General features: G+C 48.2%; 1 protein-coding gene across 2 annotated transcripts; it reads left to right on the forward strand.

Moving 5' to 3' along the window:
- The first annotated feature begins 827 nt into the window (after positions 1–827).
- Positions 828–9,085, forward strand: PROK2 (prokineticin 2). Of its 2 annotated transcripts, none has more exons than XM_040593119.1 (3): positions 828–989; positions 4,644–4,773; positions 8,131–9,085. In XM_040593119.1, the coding sequence occupies exons 1-3, from the start codon at positions 882–884 to the stop codon at positions 8,313–8,315; spliced, it is 423 nt and encodes a 140-aa protein (XP_040449053.1). In that variant the 5' UTR covers positions 828–881; the 3' UTR covers positions 8,316–9,085. The 2 variants fall into 2 exon arrangements, with proteins under 2 accessions (XP_040449053.1, XP_040449054.1); XM_040593120.1 differs by having other exon boundaries at positions 833–989; positions 4,644–4,769.
- Positions 9,086–11,703: the final 2,618 nt, after the last annotated feature.

Here is an 11,703-nt window from a genome sequence, read left to right on the forward strand (position 1 = left end):
CAGGCTGGGCAGCTTGAGAAGCACATGCAGAGGGGACATGGGCACTGGGGCCAAGACAGGCCTCCAGGCTGGCTCCAGTGGCCACGGGCTACCACTGGCCCAGGGCTACCACTGGCCCACTTCAGGATGTGCTCTGACCTGCTGTGGGATGTCCCTGCCGGCTGCAGGATCCCCTCTGCACCTGCTGTGTGCTGCCCCGACCTGCTGTGGGATGTCCCCAGGACAGCTTTGGGATGATTCCCCAGACGTGCTGTGGGAAGTGCCCATCACACTGTGGGATGTCCCCAGCATGTTGCAGGATGTTCCCCCAAGACCTGCTGTGGGGTGACACCCCCCAGACCCACTGCAGGATGTCCCCAACATGTTGCAGGATGTTCATCTCTCCCCCCCCGAACCTGCTGCGGGATGTCCCCAGCATGTTGCAGGATGTCCCCAACATGTTGCAGGATGTCATCCCCCCTCCCCCAGCCTGCTGTGGGAGTCTCCCCCAGACCTGCTGAGGGATGTCCCCAGCATGTTGCAGTATGTCCCCCCCCAGACCTGCTGTGGGATGTCCCCCGACCATCCCTGGGACATTCCACGGGCTGCTCGCTGGAGGCTGCACCCCCGCGCCCCCCGCCGTGCTCTGCCCCCCAGCCATCCCCCGGCTGCCCCCCGCCCGCGCCTCGCAGCCGCGCAGGCTGGTCCCGCGGCCGCGCACCGGGCGCGGTGGGGTGCGCGGTGGGGTGCGCGCTGCGGGCCGCGGCGCTGCCAGGGCGGGGGTGACTCACGCTGCCGCCAACGGCGGCCCCCGGCTTTATAACGGCTGGGGCGGCCGCCGTGCCCGGCTCCGCTGCGCCGCGCTGAGCCCGCGGGGAGCGCAGGGGCCGCGGGACGGCACCATGCGGAGCTTGCGCGGCGCTGCGCCGCCGCCGGTGCTGCCACTGCCACTGCTGCTGCTGCCGCTGCTGCTGCTGCTGGCGGCCGGGCAGGGCGCCGTCATCACCGGGGTGAGCACCGCCGCACGGCACCGACGGCACCGACGGGACCCGCCGCGCCGGCAGCGGCAGCCGCAGGCGGGCTGGAACCGGCCGGGGGCTCGGCGGGGGGCTGGGGGGGACAGGGCTTGGGGGTCTGTCTCGGTGAGCGGTAGCGGGACGTGGGGGGCTGCCTGCGGTAAGTGATGCCAGGATACAGGGGAGCTCGCTCTGCCGGGAGGGGGCCGGGGGCTGGGGGCTCTCTGGGTAAGTGATGCCCAGGACGGGGAAGGGGGGCGGGGGGTGTGCCTGCCGGTGAGAGGTGCCGGGGCTTGGGGGTCTCTCTGGGGTAAGTGATAACCAGGATGGGGAAGGGGGGACTGTGCCAGGCGGTGAGAGGTGCCAGGGCTTGGGGGTCTCTCTGTGAGAAGAGGTACCAGGACGTGACGGTTTCTCTGGGGTGAGGGATGCCCGGAACAGGGAGTCTCTCTGGACTAAGTACTGCCAGAGCTTGGGGGTGTCTCTGGGGTGAGCGATGCCGGGATATCGGGTGTCTCATTGCGGGGGATGATATCAGGGCTTGCGGCTTTCTGGGGTGGGGGGTGCCATGGGGTGGGGTCTGTCCCTTCGGGGTGTGGGATGCCTGGACCCGGCGTGGGGTGTCCCCAGGTTGGTCCCTGAGTGTGCACAGACTCCAGCCACTTCTCCAGGGCTAGGGGCTGTCCCCCACCCCAATCCTACCCCGGGAGGGCCCGCTAGAGCCCCCCGAGCCCCCCCAGCCCCTCCAGTCCCACCGGGATATGCACCGGCATTGCAAGCAGCAAAAAACGCTACCGAATTTATTTTTTTTAAGTATGACTGTGGTGCTTTTTCCCCTCAATAGCCACCCATTGCAAATGACTCCTCTGTTGTTGTTGTTGTTTTTAGGCTTGAGATTTACTTTGGTTGTGAAAATATTTTTTTTCCGAAGACGTTATTTAACCCAAAGTGTTGCATCATTCTTAAGTAAAATTATTTTTTTAGTGTTTGCTTTGGATTAATAACCCAGCACTTGCATTCCTTCAAGAGCTTACATGTCTTTTGTAACCATCAGAAGTTGTGCTCACAGCAGCTGATTACTCCGTGACTGTCCAGGCTCCCCGTCTGGACTTCGCTCAAGTCCGTGAAATGGCTCATAGGCATTTCTCTGGAAGTCAGATCGTTTCCCAGGACTGATTAATTTTCAGAGCAGAGAGTGTGAAGGAATTTTTTAATATTTGAGATTTTCAAGTTTCTTTTAAGTAGAAGTATTTCAAGCAATGGAGGAGCAGTTTATATAAGTATCTTATTAGAATTGTAGCTACACCTTTAAAGCATAATTAATCCATTAATTAAAGGAATTGTGAAGTACTGAATGACAGATCAAGGACAAAGCAGATTCGAAAAGTAAAAATAGATTAGAGCTAAAAAATGTTACTTTATTAACTACTGCAGTGCATTTCTGTTTAAACCACTTTGATGCATTTTTGGCTTTTGATGAAGAGGCAAATCTCAGATGGGAGCTGATGTAGGTGTTGCCGTCCCCGTCCTCTAAGCCTGAAAAGTGCTTTTCCTTTGCAATTTAAGGACTTGATTCAAACCTTCCTCACTACAGTGGTGGTTCATGTGCTGATTTCAGTTGCCTTTGGAGCTGGCATTTCACTTGGGACTTTTTTCCTTGAGCTGCATTTTCCACAAAACTGTGTTTAAATGGGGTGCTGAAGAGGAATGTCCTGTATGTTGTGCCCTGTGAAGGTTAGGAGCAGCAGTGGGAATTACACATTGCAGATAAGGTGTGGGCAGGAGCATTTGGGTAGAATATTCTCAAAACTTGTCATACATTTTTGGAAAGGGAGCCTTCAGAGTTCTGCCAGATGTATATACGTGTGTGTGAGTTTTAAAAAGAAATTGTTCAGCACAGTGTTGTAGATGCTTTTGCTTATTAGGACATACTCAGACCTGTTTTGTGGCTGAGCGCATGTCACTCCAGGACCTGTCCCACAGAGATGGATGGGGTTTGAGACATACAGCTGAGAAAAAAAGGGAGTAAGAAGCTGACTGCTGAGGAATAGCAGAGCCTGTGACCCCAGCTGAGCAGTGGCTGCCGGCATGCCGGGGGCTGCCAGCAATGCTGGATGTGCAGTTTTTTTGCAACTAGAGCAAAATTAGACCATGAGAGAACTTTTTTTATCTTTTTTTTTTTTTTTTTTAGGAGAGAAGTTTCAAAGTAAACGTTATCTACCAGGCAGGCTGTAGCAGTAGTTTTATGGCTGTATTAGTCTTATAAGTAAATACTCTGTGTGTTTGGGCTCACCTGTAGCATAAAGCTGCCTGCTTTGTTAAATGTGTGTTTAGGAGGACTGCTAGCCGTTTGGGTTACACACGCTATTTAATAGCTTGACCCTAACGCAACAGCTTCTTCCTAAATTACCGGCTGATCTGTAAATACCTATTTTGGTCTGGCTTCTGTTGGTTGATCTAGTATAATATTTACCCAGTAGAGTACAGTCTAATGGCATTTATCATGTAAATCCCAAGGTAAGATCTGTAAGCTTTTTTCCTCAAGTAAATGTTTGCTCTGATACACAGACTTCCCCAGAGCTGTTATCATCTTTTATGTACTTTTTTTACAAGTTGCCTGTTTATGTACTGCTGACCAGTGCCTTCTGTCTATCACTCCTGTCAAACATTCAGAGAGTAGTGAGTTAATTAAGCTTACCTTTGGGGTGTAATCAGAACCTTTAACTAATGGCATTTTTCATCAGAGAAAGGGGTCTGTTTTTTTGTGTGAAATTTGTATAATGAAAAGACTGATAAGCTTTTGGCTTAGAAATGGATAAATGATGTGCAGAAACCCATTTCGAAACCCTAACATTTCAATTATTCTTCATGGTTTCTGCTTTTTAAAACATACCCAATAGTTTGCATTTTGTTTTTTGCTTATCTAAGCTGTATTGGGTAAGTGGCTGATATATTTCCCTCCCCACCACTTGCAGGGGGAATGCTACCACAACAGCATTTTCTTGGATGTGGATACTTACGCAAAGCTTTTTCTGTTACACATTTAAGACCTCTTCTAGTTACATGTAATTCTAGATAACAACCACAGAATCCATATTTAAACTTCTATTATAGCTACTTCTACTTGGACTTCTCTGGTAAAACTATCGCGCAGTCTTGCATTTGCAAAGGCATTCAACCATAAGATATTATCATAAGAAGTTAGAAGGAATAGTTACTTAAAAGTCTTTAAATTAATGGGTAATTTCCTATCTTAGCTTCCCATTAGACAGGATTCCTGGTGGGTGTGCTTGACCTTTGCACCTGCCCCAGCTTATTCAGGCTCCGATTTGGGAAAGCAGTGGCACATGCCATGGTCCAGCTGGTCCTGTAAGTCACTGACTGTCCTGGATTTGGTCTTGAGTAGCTCCGTATGTGGTCATGGCTTTAAACACCCTGGGCTCCGCTCTGAACTGTGCCAGGAACCTGTATGTTCAGATCCATGGGAGATATAAGTATTGCAAATCAGCCTTGAATCTTGTTACTCCACCTTAATGAGCCATGATGACTTGTGGGGTGTCAGAGGCAGCCCTTGAGCACCTGATCTGTCCTACTTCTGGAATATATTTATTATTCATTTTATTTGCCTAATGCTGTATTGAACTCCAGGCCTGCGACCGAGACCAGCAGTGCGGAGGAGGGATGTGCTGTGCGGTTAGCCTCTGGATCCGCAGCCTGCGAATGTGCACGCCAATGGGAAATTTGGGAGAGGAGTGCCATCCTCTGAGTCACCGAGTGAGTACGTCACCGGGGGGGGCTGGGGGACTGGAGCTGGCAGGGCAGAAAGAAACAAGAATATACTGGGCTGTACGTCACGTTGCATGAAAGCTATATGTGGTGAAAAGGCAGGGAAACATTCTATGCCTTACAATACCCAGCCATTTGCATCTGTATGGAAAAAGTGCCGAAGGTACCTACGTAAGGAAATACATTACTGTCAGAATTATGCTGAAGAGAATCCAGGGATGAAAGTACTACACACTTTCCAGACTGTTTTCTGGTTAGCTTGTTGTTGCTGTTTTGCTTCATGACATGATGCAAACCAGCTTTAGCATTTCCCAAGCCCAGCTCTGGCAATGCCTACATGTGTGAGCAGGAGTGTAGCAAATGCCACTGACCTCAGTGCCACTGGACAAGATCCCATCACAAGCATAAAAATGTCACCAGCCAGTGTTGGGACACCTGGTGCGTCACTGCAGCACAGTCCCTGCCATCAAACAGCGATGTTCCATTGTGCTCCAGAGGCTGAGAGCCACTGGTGCCTTCAAATGGCATTGAGAAGGTGTTGACACACACTCGTACTTGAGAAAACTCACCATGGGCTCTCTTCGCTTCTATTCTACCTACTAATTTCAAATATATATTTATGTATACATATATACACATATCTATATAAAACACTAGTTACATGTTAGTACATTATTATCTGATACACTCTATTATTAAATGTAATTGTTAATATCATATTATTTAAGGCTATGTAATTACATATGCTATACATGCTATGTAAAAGGCTGGTTATTTATAAGTAATACATAAGACTGAATGGGATGTTACCAAGGAGCCTGAGAACGTGGTGGTCTTCAGAGCATCCTCAGGGAAGAGTATGGCCCAGGACTCCTCACATGTGAAAGATGCCAAGGGAATAAATTTCCATTATAAATGTGCAGCTAGTTAGCAGCCTCTTACTGTCTCATCCAATGCCTGGCTTCTCAGCTCAGTATCTATGGCTTATTTTCGCAGTTCTAGGAAGCTGAAGGTTCTGTTTTATTACAGTTAAATTTTTAAATCTTCTGCTCTGATATTAGGGACCAAATTTTCATTTTTGCTATGTAATGTAGGAGGGTTTTCTTGTAAGGGCTCTTTAACAGGAGTCTCCAGATGAGATAAATCATCTTCTAGGGTTGGTTTTTTTATGAGCTTATTGCTATTGGGCAGTAACTTATACTGGCTGATATGTTTTAAGCTAATTGCCTGCATAATTACAATCAGAGAAGATGCTTGTCCACCCCAGACTTACGGTTGTAGTCACTGATGTTTATAAGCTTTATGAGGTTAATTTTAGATTTACATTCCTCAGCCCACTGCTCTTCATGACAAACACAGAGCAAATAGATTTACTGTAGGATGTGAAATCAGATATTTTTAAGGATGAGGAGTTTGCTTAATGGTTCATCTCCCCTAAGTATTTGGATAGGAGGGCAGCTGGCAGACCAATTGTCCCGAGCACCAAAACCTTTCCTTTGCCTGCAGGCGCCAAGCAGGCACTGCCACCACCATGCCACCACCTCGGGGGCCTCCAGCAGAGCCTGGAGATATCCTGGAGGAGATGGCTGGCAATTGGGTTTCCACCCTCTAGTTTCCTTCTCAGCAACTAGATGGCGTTGGCTTGATGCTGCTAACCGTCTCAGCTGGCATTGCGGAGGCAGGGTTTGCAGGCAGGGCCAGGCAGGTGGCAGAGCTGGCAGCACAGGGGTGGCTTTGCTGGCACTGTGCACCTTGCACATAACCCCCACATCTCTCCCAGGAGCTCTCATGCTTCCTTTTCACCTACAACCTCCCATGCCCTTGTGCTCATTAAAACCCAGTGGCGGGCACAGGGCATGGCAAAGCATGCACCGGTGCTCAGCCAGCATTGCTCCAGCAAAGCTGCATGCCCCAGCAAGGTGCCTGTCCTGCAGCGTTGTCACCTGCTGCCTGTCACCAGCCAGGTACACTATTAAGCCGCATCTTCAGCGTGGGAGTCCCGCTGAAAGGCACGTTTCCTTGCAGCTAATGTAACGTTTTGAATAAATCACTTGAGCTGTCAGAGGGCTGAGAGGTACCTCTGAGTCAGCCTTACCAGCCCGAGGAGCTCAGGTTTTAGGTTTTTCTGCAGCACTGCGCGTGGGTGCCTGAGAGGTGTGATTCCCACGGGGAGTCCCCAGCACCTGCAGTTGGTGGCCTCTCTGCTTGCACCAGAGCAGAGAGGCTGTGGTAGGTGGCATGGGGGAGCCCATGGCATTCCTCGCTCTGGGGCTGCTCTTCCGGTGGTGCTGGGCAGCGGTCTGGCACTGGCCCAGGGCACTACAGTGATGTGAGCCCCCCATTCACCCCCCACCCGGTGGGGTGCCACTGGAGCTGGGCAGGTTCCTTGGCGTGATGCATGGGGGAACCTGTGGGACTTTGTCCCTTTGATGTTCTTAAGGAGAAAATTTGCACACCAACACAAAACAATATTGGAATATTAAACCTGCGGGCTCAAACCACCCTGAAATCTGGAAATTTGGGAATTTGGACTGCCTGCCTGGCCAGCAGCAGTGGCTTTGTACCTCTGTTCTTCCCACCCTGCATCCAGATGGATGCTGAGCATGCGCCAGCAGCACCGCAGCTCCCGGCTGTGCTGTCCCATCAGGCTGTCCAGCTGGGCTCGTGTGCTGGCAGAGGCACAGCTCCTATAAAAGACAGAGTTTTTGATCAAGTTGTTAATGAGTATCGGTGCATGTGTGCACCGTGGGGCAATTAGATTTGTTTAATGCAGTCCGTATGTGTGCTCCCTGCAACACGGCATAGCTGGAGGAGGATGGCATGAAATGAGAAACCTCTGCCCTGTGGCAAAAAGGATCCTGCTCAAAGGGAGGTCAGGCGAGATGATCTCCAGAGATCCCTTCCAGCTTGAATTACCATGGGATCCTGCGGTTCCCGGGTCCGGCTAGCAGCTGACAGGCCGCTCTGTGCCATACGACAGTGCAGGAATTAGGGCAAGCAGAAACCCCTGCACAGTACACACCACAAAATGTGGTGCTAAAGGCCAGTGTTGTTTCACAACAGACTCCTTTATGAAACAGGACTAAATGGAGAACATGTGTGACAGATGTAGATTTACACAGCAACACGGACTGTTACATCTTGCTCTTAACTATGGCTTGACCAGGAAATGCAACGCGTTTGGCTCTGCCATCTGCTCTCCAGCCCCTGTGCTGCCATTCGTGGGGACCTCCTGCTGTGGAGGGAGCCCAGCAGCATCCCCTGTATCCCCGCTATTCACCTGAATCCATTCCCCCAAGCACCGCTGCTGCTGCGCTCCCTGTCCCTGACGCCTGTGCTCTGTCCCCAGGTCCCCTTCTCCGGGCGGCGGATGCACCACACCTGCCCGTGCCTCCCTGGCCTGGCCTGTGTACGGACTTCTCCCAGCAAATTCAAATGTTTACCGGACTTCAGAAAAGAAGATGTCTTTTTTTAGCAGGAGCTATTCTGCATGAGGAAGAGCCGCTCGATGTATTCTTTTTCCTGTTATTGTGACAAACAAGGTACTTGCCAGGGGAAACCCTCTCCCACACTTTGCTGCCTCACCAACATCGAAGCTGAAGGTGCGACACTGTGCTGTAGTGGCCAAGGTTTTCAGGAGGGACCCACAGTGATGGATGCTTTCATTTTGGGGTGAGCAAAATGACATCTGCTAAAGCAATACTGCTTTCTGAGGACAGGAGCTTAACCATTTCTGACCCATTTCATGGTCTTCATGGTTCCAGTTTAACCCCAGAATGAAAACAGCCAAAATGATTGTTAGTTTGGGGAAATTTTGGCCACATTTTTACACTTTGCAATGCCTGAATCCAGCTGAGAGTTTAATAATTGCATAGCGTGAAGCATATGACGAAAGCCAAAAACCTGTATTTACATTGCATTTCATATCTTTATTAATATAACTGTATTTGAAAGTTAGGTGCACCTCTAGGGTAAAAGTTTAACCAATAGATGCAGTTTTTAAACTTTTTAGAAGTGGCAGGTGGAACCAAAGCATTTCAATTCTCAAAGCATTAAAAGATTTTGTTATTTTAGTATTCTGAGACAAGAAGAAGTTGTTGTTACTTGAGTTGGTGTAAAACTACCTGATCATCTCAAACTATGTATTAAGATGTAGTTTATATTAAAAAAGGAACTCTGAAGTTTATTGTAATGGGCTGCTTGACTTCTCGTATATGTATCAAATTTGCTGTGTAAAAATTCTGTATCAGAATAATGGCAGTATATGATTTGATTTATTTTAATATTATAACATTATTTTGTCATTGTGGTTTTCCATTTTTATTCAGTGTAATCTGCTATCACATCCTCAATTCACCCAAGCTAGCAGAGCTCCTTATGGATAGCTTAGCAAAAGATTATATGCCTCTGGCTGCTTTCAGGGAAGCTCAGCAGTTTACAAGGCATGAACTCCTCAATCAAGCTGCAGTTCTAGACGATGGAGGAATCTTGGTGTAGCTAATACAAGAGGTTTTTCTTGGCACACGCCTCAAAGGATCAATTTTAGCCTAGCAAACATAAAATTTGTGGGTTTTCTATGAAATACTGTGCAACTTCATATTTACTTGTCAGTCCCTGGAGCTGGAATTCCAATAGTTTGTGTGAGTTTCACACGTTTCTTGCTCTCAGATGTGCAAACATATGCTGGAACTGGAAAAGTGAAGTCATTCACCTTTCAACAATCAGTGCTTTGCTGCTGATGACGATGGGGCAGGCGCTGAGAGAAGTTAGCATGCTTGTATTAAGGCAAACACCTGGAGTACTTAGAGATGAGAAATGCCCCAGCACATTTACCAGGCACCTTCCACTGGGCTCCACAGCCTCCCTGAGGAGACTGGAACAACTGGACCTGTTATTTTGCTAGATACTTATGGATCCTGCACATGTTAGAAAAATAAATATCTTGAGAGATAAGATTGCATTTTCCTGGCTGAAGACAGCCCAGTCCCAGGGCTCCCGCTCCAAAGCCTGTGTATTTTGCTTTACCCTTCGCAGCGGTGATATGCAACTGTGCAAGTGGCAACAGACTCTGGTCCTGTAGGGATAAAAAAAAACCCAAAAACAACACAGGAAGTTTGAGTTGCCACCAAATGGTAATTTTATATGTGGTTTGCATTAATGTGATCAGGTACAAAGTGTCTGTATTCAGTCTGAAGGCTTAGAGGGGCTCACTGCTAACCCAAAGGGCCGAATTGTGCAGGTGAAAGACCAGTTCGTTCCCATTCTAATGCAGTGACAGTGAACACTGCAGAAATTCCCATAACCTGGATTTAAAAACAAACACAAAATGTGATTCTACCACTGTCACTTGATAGTGGGGCTCCCGAAACACCCTCAGCACCAATGCCGTCTGAGTCTGCAGAGGAGGAACACACTGGGAGCCTGGGGATTGCTTTTGTGTTCATGTCTATCAGTATAAAATTGGCTTAATGCCAGGGATTTAATTTACACTCAAAGGGAAAATCAAGAAGGAAAATAGAAGCAGCCCAGATGTGTATGTGTCCCATCTCTTGCTCCATTCAGTTTTACCAAAGCATGATCTTCACAATGATGAACCATAGCAGGAAGCACCAGCCCTGCTTCTTATCTCCCACTGGCACAAATCACCAGTGATTCCACTGAAGGTAATAATCCTGGTTTGTATCATGGTAAATGAGTGGACAATTATATTTGATGACTGCCTTAGACCTGCCAAACCGAACTCCTAGGAGAGTTTATCAGACAAGAGCAGAGCAACTTTGTAGTTGTAATTTGTGCCAATTAACTTGTGGGATTAGGTAGGCATTTATCTGGGTAATGAGAACAGCCCCAATTATATGAGTCCAAAGCTCACACCGTCTATGGGAGGTCAAAGTACTCGTGTCCTGCAGACGCTCCTGGACAGGGCATTAGGAAGGTGCTTCTCTGGGAGAGATGTTATCCAGTGTCTGCCCTCACAGGGTTCTCCACACCATCCCTGCTGCCACCGGAGCGTGGCTGCTGACGTAGAAGAGCTAAAGGCAAAATCTCACTGTCCTACATCCCCATTATATTCATTTGGCAATAATTATTATGATTCCCCTTTTAGTAATTTCTCATTAATTGACACTCACAGTGAAGGTTAGTTGATCTGAGAGATCATTCTGGAAGGAAGATTAAGCTTTTGCAGCCCAATTTTCCTAAACTCTGTCCTAATCAATTATCTTGTTTCCCATCCTAGGGGAGGTTTCCTTAACCCAAGCACGCCTGCAAAGTCCTTCTAATTTCTTTCTGCAATGGGAGAGGAGGTGGGGAGACACACACACACACGAGATTTTACCTTTGCTTTACAGTGATAATGGGTAAACCAGTGACCACACAAGTATTTCCAAGTGTAAATGGCCACGCAGGCTCCTCCGCTTTTCCCTTGCACCAGCTGATGACTTGAGGGCTGCAGCAAACTTGACTCAACGTGATGATGGAAAATGGGGCCAGCCCCAAGCAGCTCTGCCATGGACATTTTTCTGCAGCCCCCTGCACTGCTCAGCTGGCCTTGGCATCACCCTGGCAATTATCCCAGGCCAGAAACAGCTTCCTCACCTGCCTGGGAGTAAGGGAAGGGGGCAGGCTCTTGCAAGAGAAATTAGATGAGAAAAAGAAAGCAAATCTCATGCAGCCCTGGAAACACCTTTGTGAAAAAGCAAAAGCCTTGTTCTCCAGTACACATAGCTTGATGAGAGAGCCTGGTATAAATGCTTTCCCTTAGTCACTCCATTTAGGAGGTCTGTGCCAATGCTTAGTTTAATTTTATTAATATTTCAGTAATAATATTAATTATTAATAGAAATGTGTACATTAATTTTTAATATTATATGAATATTGATATTACAGCTATGCTATAGAATAATGATGATATCCCACCAAA

Source organism: Falco naumanni, chromosome 4, assembly GCF_017639655.2.
Source record: "Falco naumanni isolate bFalNau1 chromosome 4, bFalNau1.pat, whole genome shotgun sequence".
In the NCBI taxonomy this organism is placed as follows: Eukaryota; Metazoa; Chordata; class Aves; order Falconiformes; family Falconidae; genus Falco; species Falco naumanni.

Bases quoted from the DNA above. Each gene is read 5' to 3' on its own strand.
- PROK2 (XM_040593119.1), top strand. From the start codon at position 882: ATGCGGAGCTTGCGCGGCGCTGCGCCGCCGCCGGTGCTGCCACTGCCA. The intron at 990-4,643 runs GTGAGCACCGCC...ATTGAACTCCAG, and splicing joins AGGGCGCCGTCATCACCGGG to GCCTGCGACCGAGACCAGCA. The intron at 4,774-8,130 runs GTACGTCACCGG...CTCTGTCCCCAG, and splicing joins TCCTCTGAGTCACCGAGTGA to GTCCCCTTCTCCGGGCGGCG.